Below are 23,522 nucleotides of genomic sequence, written 5' to 3'. Positions count from 1 at the left end.
TCTTGCCTCGAAAGGAGGCCCTCTCTCTCTTGGTCCTGGAAGTCACCCAGCGTGACACTGGTGTCTAGGAATCTTGCCATGGGTTACCAAGATTCAGACCTTGCTGTTTATGGACAGACTTTAATAATACACTCGACCCCAAGCAAGTTGTTTCCAAATGTCTGCGTGGAGACCTCGTTCTAAAGGACAGACAGTCCAGGATGAAGCCAGGTGTTTGTTAAGCTCTTAATCCCCCTACAGGCAATGAGAGATGAAGACCACTAGGTTAAATGAAATGCAGATAACCATCACCCCCAAAGTTCTCTGCTACAAATCCACAAATCAAGGATGTTATGTCTCAGTATCACCTCCCCCTCCTATTCTTGTCAGCCTTCCAGGATACATTGGTGCCTATCTTGGAAGAAAAACTAAGAAAAGAAGGGAGACAAGGCTCTTTGGGGTGGTCTATGTTTGGGTCGCCTCCACTTTGGTGGGCTGACTCCTTCTGTCACCACCTGGCCTTTCTCCTCCATCAGATTCCAAGAACTCAAAATGTGGTGGCGGGTAGAAAGAGGTTAAAAGGGGTGAGGACAATGGGAGAGAAGGGAAACCCAACAAGCTGAGACATACTAAAAATAATCTATTAACCTCAGCATTACTTAAACTTATGGTTTTAATTCAACTTTTCCAGAATTGCCTAGTATTCTCTACATTGACTATGTCTCTACATCCTCCTGATTGAATGATTTAAATTACTGTCCCATTTAAATAGGAGTCTAGACTTGATTATTGTAAGGTAGACCAGATGACACTCAATGAGCAGCCAGTCTTTTGTCAGCACATTCATAGCTGGCATGTGGTCCACCACATGAACCCACAGCAGACATGAAGAGCAGAAATGCAAGCATTTCTTGACAAGGTCACATGGTTGAAGCTACAAAATGTTCCTCTAGGAGCCAAGAAAGGAGAACTCAGACTCAAATAAAAAAAATAGCAACCATGCAGAAGGAGGTGGGTAATTCTCTTTGTCCCTATTACAGCTCTGCATCCCTCCACCTTGGGTCTTGCCTGGTGGCTCAGATGGTAAAGAATCCACCTGCGATGCAGGAGACACGGGTGTGACCCCTGGGTAGGGAAGATCCCCTGAAGCAAATAGCAACCCATTCCAGTATTCTTTCCTGGGAAGAATTTCATGGACAGAGGAGTCTAGAGGGTTTCAGTCCATGGCGTCACAAAACAGTTGGACACAACTTAGTGACTAAACAACAACCAACACCCCTCCAGCCTAGCTCTACCCTGTCTGCCTTCTTCACTTTGATACCAGAACACACCCCTTCATCTGCACCTACATCCTCTGTCACCTGAGAGCCGTTTCCTCTGTTGGACTTTGGAGCCCACCTCTCCACTTCAGCATTGCGCACTAATGAACACATTTCATAAAACCCCCTGAAAAACAAATACACTGAAAGAACATGGCCAGCATCACTAAGCATAAAACATCAGACATTTGTTTCCAGAAATACATATTATAGCTTTATGATATGCAGTCATACAGCTAATTAAACATTGCACAATAGATGTTGTTAAGGAAGAAATACAAAGCTTCCCTGTGATATCTTTTTGACAGTGTGAGGGCAAAGGTCAACTTCATTCCACTCCCCCTTCAAATGAACCTCAATGGAGTCTGAATTACAATGTTTTACCATAGAACAAGAATAAGAAATGATCTATATAAAATGATAAACACAGAAAAGCTTGGGTAATACCAATAATCTGGTAATAGACATCATGGACTCATGAGACTACTTGAACTCAACACTGACTTGTTTCAGGCCTGGGGAGTGCCAGGCGGCAAAAGCACACAAGTTGTTCAAACAGACCTTAGGTAGAATCCCAGTCCCCCTCTTACCTATGTGATTTACCTATGTAATTTTAAGGGAATTACAGTTCCCTTATTTGGAAATTAAAGATATGTAACAGCTACCATATGGGGATTGTGCAGAGGTTTAAGTGAGCTAATACCTGACACATAATCAGTACTCCATGAATAAATATACCCTTCTCCTTCTTCCTAGGCCCCTCCCTGAAGTCCCAATAAAGGGCACTTGAAGTTTAGAGGAAGGTGATTAATCACACACACACAAACACCAGACCAAGTTTTCTCCCTTGAACCCAAATATGGACACCTGTTGAAAACAATGTGTAATACAGAGAGAGAGATAAATTAGAAGTATGGCATTAACATACACAAATTACTGTATATAGGGGCTTCCCAGCTGGTACTAGTGGTAAAGAATCTGCCTGCCAATGCAGGAGATGCAAGAGACACAATTCTGATCCCTGGGTCGGAAGATCTCCTATAGAAGGAAGTGGCAACCCACTCCAGTATTCTTGCCTGGAGAACCCATGGACAGAGGAGCCTGGCGGGCTACAGTCCTGTGGGGCTGCAAAGAGTCAGACATGACTGAGGGACTGGACACACACACACACTACTATATATAAAAGAGAAAACAAGGACCTACTCTATAGCAAAGGGAACTCTACTCAACATCTTATAATAACCTATAATGAAAAGGAAGCTTAAAAAGAATATAAATATAAAACTGAATCTAAAGGAGAAGATACACATGTGTGTATATATATATATATGTATATTATGTATACGTACATTCAATATATATGTATATATGTACACATACATGTACATATGTATATACATATATGTGTATGCATGTATGTGCATATTCAGTATATGTGTACATATATGTGTGTATGTGTACATATATGTGCATATATGTGTGTATATGTATATTCAGTATATATATATATCACTTTGCTCTACACTTGAAACACAATATAGTAAATTAATAGACCTCAATTTAAAAATGATGTGCAATATATGTATAAAATAAATAATTTACAAGAATGCACTGTACACATGGGAAATATAGCTAATATTTTATAACTATAAATGTAATATAATCTTTAAAAATTATGAATCACTACATGATACACTTGAAATATATAATATTGTACATCAACTATTCCTCAATAAAAAATTTAATGATATACAATATTTGAAAATTGCTAAGAAAATAGATCCTGAATGTTCCTATCATTAGAAAAATAATTCTGTAACTATGATAACAGATGTTAACTAGACTTGCTGTGGTGGTCATTTTGCAATATATACAAATACTGAATTATTATGTTGTATACCTGGAATTAATTTAATGTGTATGTCACTTATATTTTAAGTTATTAAGGGAGAAAAGATTATAACTTCAAAAGAAATGATGTGTAGACACATAAGGAGATTAAATTATGGTGATAAAGAGAAATATTAATATGTTAACATAGCTCACAGAAGAAACTACATCTTATCTCCCCAGGTTCAAAGACCACTGTTATAAAACCTGTCCTGAGAAGACCTACAGGGAAGAATTTGAATGCAAGGCGTGTGATACCAACTGTGGCAACTGTGACCAGAATGAGTGTTACTGGTGTGAAGAGGGCTTCTTCCTCTTGGGTAAGCCTGAAAATAGTTGCTCAGTCGCGTCCAACTCTTTGCGACCCTATGGATGGTAGCCTGCCATGCTCCTATGTCCATGGAATTCTCCAGGCAAAAATACTGGAGTGGGTTGCCATTCCCTTCTCCAGGGGATCTTCCCAACCCAGAAATCGAACCCCGGTCTCCTGCATTGCAGGCAGATTCTTTACCCTCTGAGCCACCAGGGAAGCCCCAAGCTTGAAAACAGGCATGGTACAAAGTGAGAACAAGGCTCCAGAACTATTCAGAAACACGAGAGCTCGTCGGATAGGTTTTAGAGTCTTCTTATGCCTCTTGTCCAAGGAGGAATTTTACTTTGGTTTGAAAATAATCGTTAGTCAGGATGCTTCCTTCTGCTTTTATTAGTGAAGCATATTTCCTACTTCACTAATTACTCTCAAGCATCTCCAAGCTGACAGAAAGCAGAGTGAGTGGAGGGGAGGGACAGACACTGAAGAGAAATAAATGCTTTGGAACTGAAGTCACCTGGAACATTCAGAACATGACTCTTTCCTTGAGACTTTATTCATGTTCTATATTCCCTGCACTGTAAAAGTTAAATAAGATCTTTTAGTCTTAGATTTAAGTCAGTTCATTGACTATGATGGAAATGAATGGTTGGGAAGGAAATACACTGTGAGTCTTCCATTGGGAGAGACAGTGGGGCAGACACAGTGACCTTCAGGGGTTCTGTATGTGTGGAGATCCTTTTATCTGCAATTTTTCAAGGTCTTGAGAACATAAAAGTTTTTATGCTCCCAACCCTTGATAGCCAACTTAAATTTTCAGTTGAAAGAGGACTTAAAGTGTTGGATTTATTAAGACACGATTCTTGGGTTGGAATATGCGAATGTCATCACGGTTTCTTTAAAGATTAAAAAATGTTCCTCAGCCTCCCTTTGGCCTGTTTAGAACTTGGCCCTGCTCAGAGCACCCGGCTCAGCCAGCCAGGCTTCCACTTCAGGCTTCCTGTCTTATATTCTCACGTAGGGGGCAGCTGTGTGAGGAACTGTGGCCCTGGCTTCTACGGTGACCCAGAGATGGGAGACTGTGAGCCCTGCCACCAAGCCTGCGAAACCTGCACCGGCCTTGGCCACAATCAGTGCAGCAGCTGCCGAGAAGGCCTACAGCTGCTGCGGGGGACATGTGTGCGTCACGACCAGACCCAGGAGGAAGGCAGCTTCTGGAATGGTATGTGCCCCCCAAGAGGGATCGCAGGTGTCCAGCTGTCTCCTCCCCCTCCCCTCACTCCAAACCCTTGCTTTCAGGATACCCAAGAGATGCAGGCTAGGCAGTGAAACAAAAGTGTGGTATCCCGGAGCCTCTGTGATACTAACCACAGGAAAGGGCAGGAGGGTGTGGCTGGCATTTGGTCAGGAGCTGCTGCTGTTTAGTTGCTCAGTCGTGTCTGATTCTTTGCGGCCCCAAGGATTGTAGCCCACAGGCTCCTCTGTGGGATTTCCCAGGCAAGAATACTGGAGTGGGTTGCCATTTCTTCCCCCAGGGGATCTTCCCCATCCAGGGATCAAACCCACGTCTCCTGAATTGCAGGCAGATTCTTTACCACTGAGTCACCTGGGAAGCCCTTGGTCAGAAGGGAAACACCAAAGGGCAACTGACAACTGATCTGGCCACTTGTGTTTCTAGCTGGGTGGAGTGGGCTGCAGAGCACACAGAGAAAGAGAAATGACTACCATTTTCTCAAAGATTTCAGAATAGCTTCGATGACATTCATATATCTCTTTATAAAAAAGAGGAAAGAAAATCACTAGTGGGACAGCCTGTCTGGTTAGACAAGGCAGTGCTTAGTCAGTAAGTCATGTCTGACTCTTTGAGACTCCATGGGCTGTATCCCACCAGGCTCCTTTGTCCATGGAATTTTCCAGGCAAGAATATTGGAGTGGGTTGCTATTTCCTACTTGAGGGAATTTTCCTGACCCAGGAATCAAACCCAGGTCTCTTGTATCTACTGCACTGCCAGGTGGATTCCTTATCACTGTGCCACCTGAGAAGCCTCGAGACAAAAAAGAATCACTGTAAAGCATGGGAACTTCAGCTAAAATGGCTTGTCTTTCTGGCTGGATTATTAGAACTTGCCATCATTCAAGTTTACCTTTTAAAATTTACCCTCTCTAGTTGCAGATGTGGGAAGCAGGTGGGCTTGAAAGGGGGCAGGAGGGAGAAAACGTGTGGGAGCTTGGAGTCTAACAGTAAATACCTACATGTATTCATTCCCACCTGAGTCTTCAGAAGTGGCCGCCAGACCCTAAAGCCTTGGTCACGGGCTTCCTGGTAAGGTAATTACAACCTTGCAGTGGCCTCTCCATGTCTGAGGTGGTTAAAAAACAAAATCCTCCTCCTGCTGGAAAAATCTGACTCACACTCCATGCAGAGACGCCGATGAAAACAAGAGATGCTCTCTGTCTTGATTTCAAGGCAAGGATTTGTTTAAAAAGGTCATTTCAGTGCAGAAGCAGCAGCAGCTGAAAGCAGGTCTGCTTGGGATGAGTCTTGTAAGAGCTGAAGGGAGGGATGATCTGGGGCAGGAGAAAAGCCTCTTGCTAAGTCTCAGAGGAAGGATGTCCACAGCTGCTGTCTACAATGACAGTGTCGCCTACGTGACTTAACGCAAGAAGCAGCTCAGACACCATCACAAACCCAGCAGCCAAAGGCCACCAAGAATGCGGGCTGATTTCAGAGACAGAGCTGGAAAGAAAATCATTCATTCCAGATTGGGATATCTTCCGTGAATTATAGCTGAACCAAAATGCTGAAAACGAGTTTGTCTGGCATGCAGGCATTTAAGAGGCAGTGCAAGCCAAGAGGAAAATAGTCTGTGCTGTGTTTCTAGCTCAGAACATCTGTATTTTATCTGGCGTCCAGATGATGAAAAGGTTCAGGGAGCCAAGAGCCAGAGCAGACTCGATTCCCCAAATGATTACACATCCCTTTCAACTGGACTACGCACTCTGCAAGCAGAAATCAAGACTTCACTGCTCCCCACTTTGCGAGGCACCATATCTACCCCTCTTCCTTTTCTACTATCAAAATGCAATATCTGTGAAGAGAGAAAGGAATTAGTCCATTTGAGGAGATAGCTCTAATGAGGGATTCACAAAGCAGATGAGACTGTTTCTCGTGGCCAAACAAGAGCAATGAAGTCAATGACATAGCAGAACTTTTCCACACCTACAATTCAGGGAATAATACATGCATGCAGACTATGAACAATGAGAAAAAAACTGTGTCTTCACTGAGCAAGGTGAGGCCACAGCTCAGCTCCCCCGGAATGGTTTAGGCACCACTGAAATGGACGGTAAATGGCAACATACTCCACAAGGCCCTGAGTGTATTTAAACCAATGCCTACATTTTTCCTCCTGAATTTTTTTTCCTTAAGAAACTAAGGCTGAGGTTGTAATAGGAAAGTAGAGGATTCCAGAGAACAAGCACTATTAGCTGCACCTTTAAGATGATAGAAAGAAGACTGCAGTCATCCTTGGTCAACTCAGAGGGAGCCCAAACCAGAGTGCTCATGAGACAATGGAGCCATCCAGCTGGTACCAGTAGGTGTTGTGTTGTTTTTGTTGTTTCAAACACAGACTCAGATACACGTAGGACAGAGCAGATGGGACAAATTCAATCCCATTTCTTCACCCACACTACTGCCAGTGGAAACAATAAGATCATGCTTATATCCAAAAGCTAAAACCACCCCATTGTCTATGTCAGCATGTGTTGGAGAAACAACGCCTTGAAATAAAAATCCAACTAGAGTCCACTGGACTTCTCTTTTAATAAGGTGGCTCCTCATAATGAGAGTGCTGATGATGACAGGTCATCATCCTTTGTCAAAGCCCTTTGAGGGCTTCCCTGGTGGTCCAGTGCTTAAGAATGCACCTTGCAAAGCAAGGGATACCTGTTCGATCCCTGGTCCAGGAAGATCCCACAATCCCACATGCTGCACAACAACTAAATGCTGTGAGCCACATGCTGTGACTACTGAAGCCCATGTGCCTAGAGCCTGTGCTCGACACGAGAGAAGCCACCGCAATGAGAAGTCTGGTCACTACAACGAAGAGTAGCCCCTGCTCAGCCCAATAGAGAATGCCCATGTGCAGCAACGAAGACCCATCACAGCCCCCACCCCAAAAAAAGTTAAATAAATAAGTCTTTAAAAAAAAATTACCAACTGAGCAGGAATGCCTCCTACCCTGGTTCAAGATGGAGATTTACCTACACATCAGACCACAGCTGGAAAATCCTAAGCCAAGACTAAGTCATCTTCAAAGGTTCTTCCTACCACCAAAAAGTCCCTGCACAAAAGCACAGATCATCCCCAGATTGCCTGTCTCAGTCACTAATATATTTGTGAGGACTGTCTAGTCCAATGTCCCTGTGTGGCAATGACCAATGTCAAACAGACTGCTGCCAATGGCATCAGCAGGGCCTCAGGCACCATGCAGACCCACTGTCAGTGGAAATGCTCAGGTGTGGCAGGCCATGGGCTTTGAAAGAAAACGGTAGCTTCTGCTGGTTTCCTAAAACCATTGTTGGGAGTGGAAACAGTTTATTACTGTTAAATCATCTGGGTTTTCTTAAATGGTTTCCCCCCTGGTGGTGCTGGAAAGTCCTCAGAATAATTCCTGCACATTTCCCCTACCCACCTATTTCCATCATTGATTAAAACCATGTTTGTAGCAGGTTCCAATTACTTATTCTGATGGTAGTCTAATCTACAAAGCGCAGACATGGTAAATTAAATTTTTATCTTTGACCACATCCTAACAATTTATCACTGGTCTGTCTTTTGATTTTAATTCCTATGCTCTAAGAAAGACTGAAATCCCGGAGTCAGTTACAAACCCTGGAAGCCACACATGTGTGAAAAAAAAAATTCTCAACAGTGGGGAGATATGTTACTTCATAGTAAGTGAACTTCAGATAATTAAAAAAAAAAAAAACATAAAAATCTGATTTTTTTTTTTAGAAGAACTTTGTGTATAGTTGCCTCACTTACAACTGAGGACACAATATTTACTTAACTAATCAATCATAATTCAGAGTGCAGAAAATCATGGCTGGGCAGCCAAGTGAACTTCTGGCCTAGTGATATGAAGGAGCCATGTGTATCCGCTTACACTGATTATTAAACATCCAGGAATTTTATGAGTGGATTATTAAACAATTGGCAGCTTGAAATCAGCTATGGCAGGAATATTTACACCACTGAAATTGGTAAACATGACAAATCAAGTCTTTGTTGCTGTTTTGTTTTCCAAAGAACCATTTTACCAGTACATCACTGCTTTGACCTCTACCAAACTATTTTGAAACTAAATGAATTACTAAAACATCTAAGGAAGATAGAGTTTAGAATTCAGCACACCCGAATTCAATTCCCGGCTCTATTCTTTATCAGCTCTGTGACCTTGAGCAAGATATTCCTCCTCTCCGAGCCTCAAGTTTTCTCAGCGATAAAATGAGAACATGAAATGTCTCATACAATGTTATTTTGAGAATTACACGGAAGAATGCATATGAAACCCCCAACACATAGTATGGCGCAAAAAAGGTTAATCTATTCTCTAACCCTTTAACCTAATCCAGTTTCACCCACGAAACCCTAGTTTACTTTAAAAACTGCCTTCTTGAGCTTATGAAATAAAGCAATTTGGAAGCCTAAGGAGTAATACATGTCTGTTTAAAAAAAAAGACAGAGTCCCAGAAAGAAGGGCAAATGATAGTCAGCTGGGATGCCTAATAGCCAAGTTGAGTCCTGACTTAACCAAGAATGTGTACAAAGATGTTGACAGCAGTTTTATTTATAACCTAAAAAAAAGGAGAGAGCAATCTAAAAATGTAATGAAGAAAAACATTAAGTGAATTAAGATTCATAAATATTTTTACAAAGAATTTTCATGGCAAAAGAATATTCCTATAAGCTTCATTACACTAATGAAAAATTTAAGATCAGTAATATATATGTAAAAGATGTCAATGATTACATATATATACACATATGTAATTATACTCATGGCATTCAATAGAAAGATGGGAAATCTAAATGCCAAAGTATACACAGCAGACATTTCTGAGTGGTAAGATTAAGGGGCAAACTATCTTCTTCATCCTTTTTGCATTAAAAAAATAAAACATTTCTTTTTTTTTAATAAAAAAAGTAGCTGTGTCCACTGCAAGCCCATCTTTGGTGAAGAGCCTGCTCCAGGATCGACGAAGGCGGAAGGTTCAAATCAAAAGAGGTAATAGGGAAATAGGGAGGAGAAGATGATCAAGCATACCAGCAGAGTCTCTGTGATGTAAAAACTAACCCAAGAAATCAGGCAGTGAGGAACAAGCAGGGATGCAGAAGTTGTGAGAAAAATGGAGAGAGGATGGGACCTCCGATTAAAACATAAGTGGGTATCCAAAGGGAAAGACTGGCAGGAATTTCAGCAGTGGAGACTTCAAGAACATGTAAGGACATCCCTGAGGCACAAAGTGGTTATTCTTGAGAAAAGTTATCAAGAAAAGCCTGTGTCCTTGCAGGTCTTTAAGAAAAGCAACTTTTGCCTTCCTAGTCACTGCAGCCTTGTTTGAAATAACAAAGGTTGGAAAAAACTAAACAGCTACCAACAAGAATATAAAAATGAAAGATGACATGGCCACACAGTGGGATACTATGGAGCCACCAAAAAGAATGAGAGTCTTTATATACTGATAAACAATGGTCTCCAAAATACAGAACTACAAAAAAAAAAAAAAAGCAACATGATAAACACTGCGAATAGTCTGTATAAAAAGGGTGGAGGGGGGTGGTAAGAGAGACTTCACAGTATATACCTTGTCTATATTGTGAACCTGTGAGTATTGCTTATTTAACCTAAAACATTTAAGAAGAACCCATACTTTATTAGTCATATTTGAAGGATATACATTATATTTTCTTGGGCAAGGTGACTTTTTTGTTTTTGCAGGGGAGGGGGTGAGGTCCTGTTCAGTCTAAAATTTCTGGAGTAGGAAAAAGAGAAACTGATCAAAGTCAAAAATTTTACTTGTTGAGATCGAATCTTTTCTGATAAAAGAGGTCTTGCTGGGGATCTTTATCCATTGCCCAAGCCTGACTGCTAACGGTGTGTGCAGAGCACCCTCTAGTTGAGATGTGAGGACATTACAGAATTTTATACCAAGTGTATTGGAGTGATACATCGAGCTACCAGAACGTGAGATATGTATGTGTAATTATAAACGTATGTATACTATGTGTAAATATTTACATTATATTTTTTAAATGTAAGAAAATTAATTAAAATGGCTAGCTTTTAAAATATAACATTTTAGCACAAAAGTGATAAAATCAAAACAAAATCAACCCATGGCCTGGATGTATAAAGATCTTCAAGGTGCTCAATATCAGATGAATATTTAGTTATTATTCCTTGAATAACTGCTCTCATCAAGTAAGCATCTTTTTCTCCCAGCTTAATTGAGATGTAACTGACATACAACATTATATAGGTTTATCATGTATAAAATGACGACTTGACACGTGTATACTGCAAAATGATTACAATAACGTTAGTTAACACACCCATCATCATCACTTTTGTGAAAATCCAGGGACTAGCATTGCTCTGCACTGGCTAGCTGAACTCTTAACAGAACTCCCCAGCAGAGTACATTTTAATTGGTCTACTAGAAAACCAGTACAAAATTTTCTTTCACAGTTGGAAAGAAATTGCCACTCAGCATGGCAGCATGGACAATCATTTATGTCCACAGACCTCTATCTCTGGCTATCTATTGCCTACTTACCTATCGAGCTTTCTCTGCAGCAAGGCTCAGCAGTGTATTGACTGGGAGTGCTATCAGAGGAATCAAGTACTGGCTCCTGGTGCCACTCCAAGTATGGAACAGAAGAAAGCGAATGGGAAATAAAACAGAAGCCTGAGAAATGGGGTGGGATGATAACAAACGAAGAAATGAAGCAGAAGGAACCACCATTTACTGAGCCACCGTGTGCACACTTTACACGTTATCTTACTCAGGTTTCATGAGAGTCCTGTAAAGAATCACTTGCTCTCATTTTAGAGATGTGGAAAGCATTGTAAGACTGGAAGAGTTTAACTACTGTATCCATGGTTACCCTACCCAGAAAAAGCACACCTGGGATCTGAAGACAGGTGTGACTAGACTCTGCCAGGCTCTCAGGAAGAGAAGGAAGGAAGAGACAGGCGAGAGAGGAAGACAGGGAGGAAAGAGGAAAAACGGGGAGGAAGGAAGGGAGGGGAATGGTAAGATGCCAACAATAATCACTGACTGAACTTCAGGGCCATTTGTGTGACATATTCTGAGCTAGAACTTCTTTTTCTAAATTTCCCCTGTATGAGTCATGCTAATTCCTGAGCAATTACTGGAATTTAGTCAAGATCTCTGTGTGTACTGAGTGAGTGACGTCACTGAGGCTGTTTTCTTTGTTACACAACTATCCCATTGAGTTGCTGCTGTCTTCCTGACAAAACCTGCCCAGCGAATGGTTGCGGGGGAAGAAAGGAGAAGCAGCTCGCATGTTTCTCAGATTAATGGCTTATTAACCTGGGATGACCTTCCTGTCACTGACCAGCCAGCAAGCTCTCTGATGGCTACTGATGTTTAATGATGATTTTGGACAAATTTAAAAGATCAATTTAGGCTGCATCCCACAGTGGCTACTATGAAGAACAGAGAGACCCAAACACTGACCAGTTTATGAAATCTGGTCCTAAAGAACACACACACACACACACAAAAAGAGGGGGCACAATGAATTCTCAGTTATCATCCTGGAGTAAAGAAAAGTGATCATCAAAGAATCTTGGAGAAATAAGTGATTACCTTTGACACAGAAACTCCAGCACACATACATACAACCACACGTTTACAAAATATAAAATAAGTAACATCTGTTAGTTCAAATATCTCCCTATATTTAAGGCTATCCTGTCACTGGAAATTTGCAAAGAAAGTCTTGACATCAATTGTCAATGAAGGAGTAAGGAAAATAAAATTAATGAAGTCCACTTGGCAGGCAATGGGTGGTGCCAACATTTAACTACTATCAAATTGAAGGGTCTATTTAGGGTGAAAAGGGAAACAAGATTACTCATGAGATTTTCCCAACAATGCTATGCACCTGTTCAAAAGAGGCAGACTTCTTGTTTCTCTCCTTATACAGACCTTTTGAGAAGACACCAGTCGTGCCATTCTTCTTGTAAAACCTGCCATGGATCGGCAACCCTGTGCACTTCATGTCCAAAAGGTCAGTGTGGCATGTTACAGGAGGAAGCAGTGGCCAAGCCAATTCAGTTATTTGTCAGCATCTCATGGTATAGTCCCATCGCATGTTGCTGTCACAGTAGGAACTCTGGAGAAACACAGGGACCCAAACACTGCCCTATAATAAAAACTAGTTTTCAAGGGACCAGAACAAAAAAGAAAAGAAATGGTTCTTATCCAAAGCACGATTAAGTTAGTGATTAATTTGGCCACAGAGTTTGCTAGGGTCTCTGGCTGCCCGACATTTCTAGAGGTTCCGTTGTTCTTTTAAAGTGCATTGGTGGATGTTCATCGCAGCACTGTTTATAATAGCCAGGACATGGAAGCAACCTAGATGTCCATCAGCAGATGAATGGATAAGAAAGCTGTGGTACATATACACAATGGAGTATTACTCAGCCATTAAAAAGAATTCATTTGAATCAGTTCTAATGAGGTGGATGAAACTGGAGCCTATTATACAGAGTGAAGTAAGCCAGAAGGAAAAACACCAATACAGTATACTAACACATATATATGGAATTTAGAAAGATGATAACAATAACCCTGTGTACGAGACAGCAAAAGAGACACTGATGTATAGAACAGTCTTATGGACTCTGTGGGAGAGGGAGAGGGTGGGAAGATTTGGGAGAATGGCATTGAAACATGTAAAATATCATGTATGAAACGAGATGCCAGTCCAGGTTCGATGCACGATACTAGATGCTTGGGGCTGGTGCACTGGGACAACCCAGAGGGATGGTATGGGGAGGGAGGAGGGAGGAGGGTTCAGGATGGGGAGCACATGTATACCGGTGATGGATTCATTTTGATATTTGGCAAAACTAGTACAATTATGTAAAGTTTTAAAATAAAATAAAATTTAAAAAAATAAATAAATAAAGTGCATTGGTGGGCTGCAGTCCATGGTGTCGCTAGGAATCGGACACGACTGAGCGACTTCACTTTCTCTTTTCACTTTCATGCATTGGAGAAGGAAATGGCAACCCACTCCAGTGTTCTTGCCTGGAGAATCCCAGGGATGGGGGAGCCTGGTATGCTGCCATCTCTGGGGTCACACAGAGTCGGACACGACTGAAGGGACTTAGCATAGCATAGCATAGCTGAAAGAAAAGAACTAAGGTAGAGAATCTACAAGGGGATGAAGTGTCTATCTGGTATTTTTCTTTATTTTTGGTACTGAATTTAGGGGAGGGGAAAAAAGCACAACAGCAGCTCAACAAATTAACGGCTTCATCATCTATAAAATCAAGTCAGAAACAACTCCCCTGAATTAAGGTGACAGTTTATCAATATGGCACATTAGAAACTAAGAATATTATACTCCCATTAAAGTGATCATTATGTTAGAATGTGCAATCTGCCACAATTCTACTTCTACAATATATAAAAGTCAACAACAAAAAAAAACCTGACAATTTTCTTGGAATTTTGGAGTTCAGAGTGATTTCTGGGTTGTTTTAATGATGGTGCATCTTATTTTTTTCAATTAAAACTAAATAGATGGACTGTCCATTAAAGGTGCAGTTGGGTGGAAGGGTTGCTACTGTGTCAGTGACCCAACAGATATGCTTTGAGATGCAGAGCAGACTCCATTGAACTGTGTATACACAACTGCCTCACACAAGGAAGACAGAGGTCTTAATAGACAGATCTCTTGGGCAAAGGGAAGCCCCATGGTAACCTGCAGCAATACCAATAGGAAAGTCAAAGAAACAAGCCAAAAGTCTTCTGTTGTCAATTTCCTTTCTAGAGTTTTAACTCATCCTAGAAGACTTCAGTTCAGTTCAGTTGCTCAGTCGTGTCCGACTCTTTGCAACCCCATGAATCACAGCACATCAGGCCTTCCTGTCCATCACCAACTCCCGGAATTCACTCAAACTCATGTCCACCGAGTTGGTGATGCCATCCATCCATCTCATCCTCTGTCGTCCCCTTCTCCTCCTGCCCCCAATCCCTCCCAGCATCAAAGTCTTTTCCAATGAGTCAACTCTTTGCATTAGGTGGCCAAAGTATTGGAGTTTCAGCATTAGTATCATTCCTTTCAAAGAAATCCCAGGGCTGATCTCCTTCACAATGTACTGGTTGGATTTCCTTGCAGTCCAAGGGACTCTCAAGAGTCTTCTCCAACACCACAGTTCAAAAGTATCAATTCTTCGGCGCTCAGCCTTCTTCACAGTCCAACTCTCACATCCATACACGACCACAGGAAAAACCATAGCCTTGACTAGATGGACCTTTGTTGGCAAACTAATATCTCTGCTTTTCAACATGCTATTTAGGTTGGTCATAACTTTCCTTCCAAGGAGTAAGCGTCTTTTAATTTCATGGCTGCAATCACCATCTGCATCACTAAAGATGTTTTGGTAATCCTGAAATAAGTGTTCCGGATACTTGGGTCTTTGTTGTTGATGTTTAGTTGCTAAATTGTATCTGACCCCATGGACTATAGGCCGCCAGGTTCATCTGTTCATGAGATTTTCCAGGCAAGATACTGGAGTGGGTTGTCATTTCCTTCTCTAGAGGATCTTCCCAACCCAGAGATCAAACCTGGATCTCCTGAGCAGTTAAAAAAGCTGTTGGGAGTGTCAATTCTCTGCTTGGGTGCGTGTACTGTTAGAGGAGACACCTGACGATCATCTGACCTGTCTTCTTCCCTGGGACTCCAGGCACCTATCTGCTGGCTCAGACCTGCGTTCCATCCTGTCCCCAAGGCACGTGGCCCTCGGTGAGGAGCGGCAGCTGCGAGAACTGCACAGAGGACTGCGCCTCTTGCTCTGAAGTCAATCTTTGCCAAAAGTGCCAAATGCGGCCAGACCGCCCCCTCTTCCTCCACCAAGGCAGGTGCTCCACCAGGTGCCCTGAGTAAGTTTTCCTCTTCCTTTCGCTTGCTACTCTGTGTTCCTTCTCCTGCAACACTGGGGGCAATTCCTCCCTATTCACCAAAGACCTCTTCTCTTGCCTAGTTAGAGCACCTATGTCCTCCTCCCTGCCTAACTGGCTGACATCACTCTCAGCCACAGCAGCCAAAGCTTACTTAAGACCAGATGCATGCTTCTCCCTTCTGACCACAAGATGTATATATTTTTACTCTTATGAAAATATGTTCTTTATTTTACCTTGTATTTATGATCAAATAGTTGTCAGGGTTTTTGTTTTTTTTTTTCCCATGACAAAAGTGAGGTTGTGATAAGCTGTGGAAGGCACGAACCTCTTCTACATGTTGAAAGAGAGGTATGAATCACAGATAATAAATAGAGAGCAATGCCTGCTTAGTTATTTATTGATTCCTCATGGCTTCCTCTGTCCCCTGGTTTACAATTCCTTTACTCTTCCTATCAATGGTCCTGGCTCCAAGATTTACCTAAATGGGAAGTGGGAATAGCAAGTGGAAAAGTTCATCAGGAAAATTTCAGTAACAAGAAACAAAGATGTCAAAGGGCCTGGCACAAAATATGGTGTTTATTTATGCATATGATACAAAGTTTGGAAGTGTAGCATTTATTATTTTGGTGGCCAATGCTTCATTAGAAACCCACAATCTTTCCATTGTGCTCTCGTATCTTCCATAGCTTGTCCTCCCCAGAGTTCATGTTGCCTGCCCATCCCCAACATCATCATCCCAAGCTGCAATAACCAGAGACAGAAAAGGGTGCCTTTCTTCTTGTTTATCTCTTTTTAAGAGGAAACAAAACTTCCTCAGACTTCCCTTCACATCTCATCAGCCAGAATGCATCACTAACACCTTCCTAAACTGATCCCTGGCAAGGAGAATGGAAATATAAGGACTGACGTAGGCTGAACGAGATTCGCCCCTGAAAACCCACAAAAATCACAACACTAACAGCCAGGAAGAGTGGAGAGAGGGAGGCAAGAAATGGGTTTGAGGAAGCAGCCAACATCTAAAGGAACTAGAAATTTTATTTGCCTGCTGCAAATAAAAACAACTCCTGTTTTCTAATGACCTGTTTATATCCATTACTGAGACTGATCCTATAGCATACAAATATAAGTCAAGGAACTGACCCTCAAGAAGCATCCAATCTATCATAGAAGGCAAACATATACAATTCAATTCTACAGATACCTATTGGGTGTTAAGAATTGATACTAGAAGCTAAGATAAAGTCAAGTGAAGGGAGTCTGAGTTTGCAACAGGCTTATAATCCAGTAGGGAAGGTTTACATCAATCAATGTCATACTTCTCAGGTCCTTAATACACAAACAGCTAAGAGATTCCAAGGGAAAAGAAACCATTTAAAAACAGATACTTACTGAGATCTTGCAATATCTAGGCACTGTGCTAAGAGTTTCAAATGCACCATCCCCTTTATTTTTTTTTTCAATAAATACAGTACTACATAATCCACAGTTGGCCAAACCCACAGATGCAGAACCACAGATATAAAGGGCTAACTATGGGACTTGAGCATCCATGGATTTTGGCACTCACGTCAGGTCCTGGACCAATCTCCTACAGATATGGAGGGACACTATACCATTATCTCCCTCACTTCACAGATGAAAAAAAGGGTGGCATGCCCTAAGTCACACTGCTAATACATGGCACGGTCAGGATTTCAAACCAAATCTCTCTAGCACTGAAATCCATGTGCTTAACCACTACACAATGTCACCTTCTTGTTCAACCAGGGTTTCTTTTTTCCTTGTAACAGCTTTGTTGAGATATAACTCACATGCCACACCATTTACCCACATAAAGTATACAATTCAATGATTTTTAGTATAGTGAGAGACTTGTGCAACTATCACAATTGATTTTAAAATCTTTCCATCACCCCCAAAAGAAAACTCTGTACCCTTTCAGCAGTTATTCCTAATTTCCCACAACCCTAAGCAACCACTAATTTACCTTGTCTCTAGAGACTTGCCTATTGAACATTTTATATAAATAATACAGATTGTGACTTTTTGTAACTTTTTGTAACTTTGTGACTTATTTTATTCAGCATAATATTTTCAAGTTGCCTCCCCAGTTGGGTATTTTAAAAGAGGCTTAATAGTGAAAGGGTCAGGGTAATAAAACCCAGCAGGGAGAAGAGATTTTTATCCTCCAAATGCACACACATGGATACATGGCAGCCTTTTTCCTTTTTTTGAGCAACAGGGATGCTATTAAACTGACCTGAAAATCCTGCAGACTATGAAATCACAAGTATGTGTTTTCCTGTCTTGAGTAGGGTGGTCTGATTACCATGGGATTCCCCCATTTTTATGTTTATCAAAAAAACAGGGGAGATAAAGTCTTAGGGACATATAATACCCAGCTTGGCTTGGCAGCTTTGTTTCTCTTTGTGAAAAATTGCCTGTTTGGATGTAATCCATGGCCACACCATGAAAAGATTGCTGCACTAAAACATGGTTCTTTTTAATAAAAGCAATTAGGCCCTTCCAACACTGAAGTTTCTCTCCTTTTATCAGTTGAGGGTCAGAAGAAGTAGAAGTCAAGTACAATGAGCATCCTATGACTATCTCAAGTGGTGAGAGTTTATGAATTTCAAAAGGGGTGGATATGAGATTCAGAAGTACCAATGGCAATGCTTTTGACCAAGGTATTTGGAAAGTGTCAGTTGCTCAGTTACGTCTAACTCTTTAAAACCCCAAAGACTGTAGCCCGCCAGTCTCCTCTGTCAGTGGGATTTTCCAGGCAAGAATACTGAAGTGGGTAGCCATTCCCTTCTCCATGGAATCCTCCTGGCTCAGGGATCGAATCTGGGTCTCCCGCATTGCAAGCAGATTCTTTACCATCTGAGCCACCAGGGAAGCCCTAAGGTATTGGGAGGGCCTCTGCAAATTTTGCCAACTGAGTCTTAATAATGTCATTAGTGCATTAGATTAAACCAGAGGATTGAGGGTAGTTAAGCAAGTGAAAAGTTGTAAAACTGGCCATACAGTGCAGACCTAAGTACATGGCCAATAAAATAGGTTCCTCAATCACAATAAGTTCCAGGTAAAGATAATCTTTTCTAAAGGGATTAATTTTAGTCACAGAAAAGGCAGTAGCCTGCCTGCAAGGGAAGGCTTCAATCCAGTGTGAAAACATACAGACCATGGCTAAAGCTTATTTACATCCATTAGACAGAGGAAATTTTATGTAATCCATTTGCCAGACCTCAAGTGGTCTGGGCAGTTTAAAATGTCGGGGAACAGTAGGAAGAGGCTTCCCTGGGTTGTAGTTTGGATAAGCAGGACAAGTAAGGTAAATATTTTTTGTGGCCTTGTTAATGTTTCCCCATTAATACTGATTCATGAAGTTTATCATTTCGTCACAGACTGAAGGTTTAATGCATGTAACCAGCGGTGGGGAGTGGGAGTTTCAGAATCTCCAGTAGGACTGGCTTGTTATACAGCCCAAATGAGAGTTTTCTCTTTTTATCCAACTAACAACTGTTGAATTTCCAAACCTGTTTTTCTTTTTCTGAGGCCAGCTGTTGTACCTTTCTAGCCAGTTTTTCTAAATCATTTGGAAAAAGATATTATAAAATATCATTTGGCTGCAACTGGTCCCTTTAAGAGCAGGATTCCTTGCAAAAATATCAACAAGATGGTTTCCCTTAGCTTCCAGAGAGTCAAGTGAGAAGCCCCCAAACCATAATAGCTAAAGTGATGGGCAAAAAGTATATTCACTAATTCTTACACATAAGGGGCATTTTAAGTTTTATTTCTATTGCTTCCACAATATTTCAAAACCACGAGTTACTCTAAAAGCAATTTAAATAGTGGCAGTTTTGTCCTTGGCTAAAGTACAAACCTGTAAAAGAGCATATGATTCAGCCTGTTCAGTTAAAGTAGCCATAGCTAAAGACGCTGCCTCAACAATATCAAAAGGAGTGGTACTAACATACCCGGTACACTATTTACTATTGTCACCTTGTTAAATGAGACCATCAGTAAACCATGAGAAGTCAGTGCTGCCCAGTGGAGTCTCCTGTAGATCAGTACGAGGAATCAGAAGGTGGTCATCAGCACTAAGCAGAGGTGAGCTACTTCATGGGCGACAGAAGGGAGAAGAGTAGTCGGGTTACGGTTATTCTAACATAAAGGAATTAGGTGAGGAGCAGTTAACAAAAAGACTTCATAGAAACTGTCTGGCTGAGAAATGAATGTGATGAGAATTCAGGAGTATCTCTACTACACGAGGAACAAAAATGGCTAAAGGGGATTCCACAGCAATTTCCTCAGTGGCCTCAACTGAAAGGGTAGTGGCTATAATGACTCTAAGGCAAGAGGGGTATCCCCATTCCACAGGGTCCAGTTGCTGGCTACAAGTACCCTACGGGGTCAGAGGTGGTCCCCGTGTTCTAGGTGTTAACTCCAAGGGCATTCCCCACCTTTTCATATGCAAAAACTGTATATGTCATTAAACCTTTAGAGCCTTTTAAAAATATTTTAACTGTTACATTTTAAACTGTTTTTAAATTAAAACCGTATTAAATGGGATAAAAAGCATTTTCTACTCTAACAAAAAAAAGAGAACAAAAATTAGGAGATAAAATAGAAAATCAGAAGATGACTAAACTATATACAAATTAAAAAGTTGTTTTCAAACACCCTAAATTCACAAGGATAATACCTACCTCTTTCATTTAATTTTTTTTAAACCTGATTTTTTTTTTTTTTAAGCGCCTTCCCCAGGAAATCTGATGAATTCATTTTAGTTGACAACAGCCATAGTCCTTCCATTTTCAGCCCTAATTCTTGACTGCCAGGTGTGAATCAACTCCCTAGTTGGAAAGCTTGTCTAGTGGCTCCCTCTTCTCCCCATAGGGGCTTCTACGCAGATAACGATACCTGTGAGCACTGCAGCTCTTCCTGCAGAACTTGTGAAGGAAATGCCACCAACTGTCAGTCCTGCGAAAGAGGCCTTGTCCTAGACCAGGGGGTGTGCCGGGAAACCTGCCCTGAGAGGCATGTGGCCATGGAAGGGGTGTGCAAGCGCTGCCCAGAGATGTGTCAGGACTGCATCCATGAGAAAACATGCAAAGGTACCTGGGAGCCTCACAGGGGAGAGCGTGGGGGCCCACTACCTGAGAGTGGGATGTCCAACAAGATCTGGGGAAACCATCTCCATACCTTTACTGAAACTGACCTCTATGGGGGTCACCGAGAAAACTGAGGGTGACATAAAGCCTTTCCATGATGGATTCTGCAAATTAAGACAGACAAGAGCCCATTTTTTATAAGATTTCTCCCACACACATGTCCTGGGCAGTTAGGGTGTGACAAGCACTGTCCCAAGTGCTAGAGATACAGATAAGAACCCAAAGTTTCTGCTGCTCTGATCACAAAATTTCATAGGAGAGACTAATATTAACAAAACACAGAGGTGGCTGGAGAATTTCAACTGTTATAAAAGATACAAAAGTAAGGATCAGGCAACTGTAAGACTCGGAGAGTAGCCCTCTGGCTAGGAACTTTCCCTGAGATTATCTCCTGAGAAAGGCTGTCTAATTTCCTCTACAGAATAAGACAGATTCATTTAAATGTTCCATCTGTCCAACCCAAAAGATTTGGTGTTACCTAAGTGATTTCTGGAATTCCCCCACGAATAAGAGAATAGGCACAAAAAAACTAACAATGCATTCTTCATATGGATTAACCATGTATATTTCATTAGTTTACCCTATCAGTGAATGGAAAATTAACTATTCCACTAATTCTGAAACTGCTTTCTGTATTAAATAGAACCAGAAGTGTTCAATAGAAGTTTAAAAATCTGTTAATGCTTTCTGGGCTTTCAGAACAATACATCCAGCATCTCAGCCCTGACTCAACTTCCCTGTGGTTTTTTGCAATCCAAACGGCAGATCGCTTCAGGATTTGAACCCAGGACCATCTAACTGGGCCACCATAAGTGGTCTCCTTTCCCAAGGCAGGGCTTGTGAGATAAGAATGACATGCCCTGGGAGAGGGGGTGGGTGGGTGGGTGTGTGGGTGTGTGTGTTCAGCCATATCTGATTTTTGAAACCCCATGGACTGTAGCCCACCAGGCTCCTCTGTCCATGGGATTCTCCAGGCAAAGATACTGGAGCAGTTTACCATTTCCTTCTCCAGGAAATCTTTCTGACCCAGATATTGAACCCATGTATCTCCTGTGTCTCCTGCATTGGCAGGCAAATTCTTGGCCACTTGCATCACCTGGGAAGCCCCTGGGAGGATGGGGGTGAGGCAAATGTACCCCGGAGTCAAATGGGTCAAAGTGGTAGGGGATGGGCTAGCCCACTGCAGAACAAATAAATTCCTTCTGCTGCTTCCCCCTCCCCCAGAGTGCATGCCTGAGTTCTTCCTGCACAAGGATGCATGCCACCAGTCCTGTCCCAGCCACTTCTACGCAGACGGGCGCCACTGTGTCTCCTGCCATGAAGACTGTCTGGAGTGCAGTGGTCCCTGGGCGGATGACTGCGACCTCTGTGCCGAGGCGTCCTTGGTTCTCTACGATGGGCAGTGTTTAGATGAGTGTCCAGAAGGAACTTACTTGGAAAAAGAGACTAAGGTCTGCAAAGGTAAAGATTTCGGGGTGTGTGGCCAAGCACCACATCCCAGGGAACCCACGAGGATGATGGGTTTCTACTGAGAGAAAGCAGGTCTGAGGTTTGTACAGTTCCAGCCCCAGAGCTGCAATCTCAACACTATACCTGCTCTAGTTTATTATTTATTTTTAAATGAATCATTCCTTAGCTTCATGATGTAACTTATTAGCACTGAATAATGTTGACCTGATCAAAAGGGATTCTCGGGTGAAGATTTACAACAGAGATGCTGAGCCTTTGAAAGTCATCCAAATTATAGAAAATTTTTCTTAAAATGTTAATTCATTAGAGGATCATAGCAGTGTAAGGAAAGCTGTGCCACAGAGGGTTTTCTCCAGGCTTTTTGTCTCCCTAAAGCCCCCTCCCCCTCATCATCACCTGCAGGCAGCCTCTACTGCCTGGGGTCCTCTATTCCACATCCCATTTGGCATTTCAACCCCTGTAGATTCAAGAAAGGATCTGTTATTAATTATGCCTCCTTATATTTTAACTAGGCATGAATTCTTTGCTTCCTATTAGTTGTCAGGAAATAGAAAAATTAATTAAATATACTGTCCACCACTAGAGGAATTCTAAAGCAAGTAAGAGAAGCATTCTGATTGAAAGGACTTTCCTTTTCCCCCCAGTTTTATTATTGAGATATAATTGACATATATATCCTTGTATAAGTTTAAGGTGTATGATGGGATGATTTGATATATGTATATATTGATAAATGGTGACCACAATAAGGTCGACCAGCTAATACAGCCATAGTTTTGTTTTTGTTTGTTTGTTTGTTTCCAGTAAGAACACTTAAGCTCTACTCTTAGCAACTTTCAAGTATACAATATACTATTGTTAACTACAATCACAGGATTCACTGCAATGAGGCAGTTAGTGGTAATTTAGTTCCTCGAAAGAAGTGAAAGTGTTAGTCGCTCAGCCCAGTCCAACTCTTTGTGATCCCACTGACCCCAGCACACTCCTCTGTCCATGGAATTCTTCAGGCAAGAATACTGGAGTGAGTTGCCATTTCCTTCTCCAGGAGAGCTTCTCAACCCAAGGATCAAATCTGGGTCCTCTGCATTGCAGGCAGATTCTCTATCATCTGAGCCACCAGGGAATCAGCTTAGCTCCTTATGT

General features: G+C 41.7%; 1 protein-coding gene across 2 annotated transcripts in view; it reads left to right on the top strand.

Moving 5' to 3' along the window:
* PCSK5 (proprotein convertase subtilisin/kexin type 5) overlaps positions 1-23,522 on the top strand; it is a 517,126-nt gene that overhangs the window by 466,204 nt on the left and 27,400 nt on the right. The window contains exons 26-32 of one of the 2 annotated variants that reach the window (XM_070375751.1): positions 3,372-3,508; positions 4,520-4,720; positions 9,711-9,791; positions 12,743-12,826; positions 15,516-15,711; positions 20,635-20,852; positions 22,134-22,370. In XM_070375751.1, coding sequence (XP_070231852.1) covers positions 3,372-3,508; positions 4,520-4,720; positions 9,711-9,791; positions 12,743-12,826; positions 15,516-15,711; positions 20,635-20,852; positions 22,134-22,370 — 1,154 coding nt within the window. The remainder of the gene's footprint in view (positions 1-3,371; positions 3,509-4,519; positions 4,721-9,710; positions 9,792-12,742; positions 12,827-15,515; positions 15,712-20,634; positions 20,853-22,133; positions 22,371-23,522) is intronic. The other variant, XM_070375753.1, reaches the window with a different exon arrangement.

The sequence above is a fragment of the Bos mutus genome, chromosome 8 (assembly GCF_027580195.1).
Source record: "Bos mutus isolate GX-2022 chromosome 8, NWIPB_WYAK_1.1, whole genome shotgun sequence".
In the NCBI taxonomy this organism is placed as follows: Eukaryota; Metazoa; Chordata; class Mammalia; order Artiodactyla; family Bovidae; genus Bos; species Bos mutus.
The sequence above is the reverse complement of the archived record's forward strand: the minus strand, read 5'-3'. Positions and strand labels throughout refer to the sequence as shown.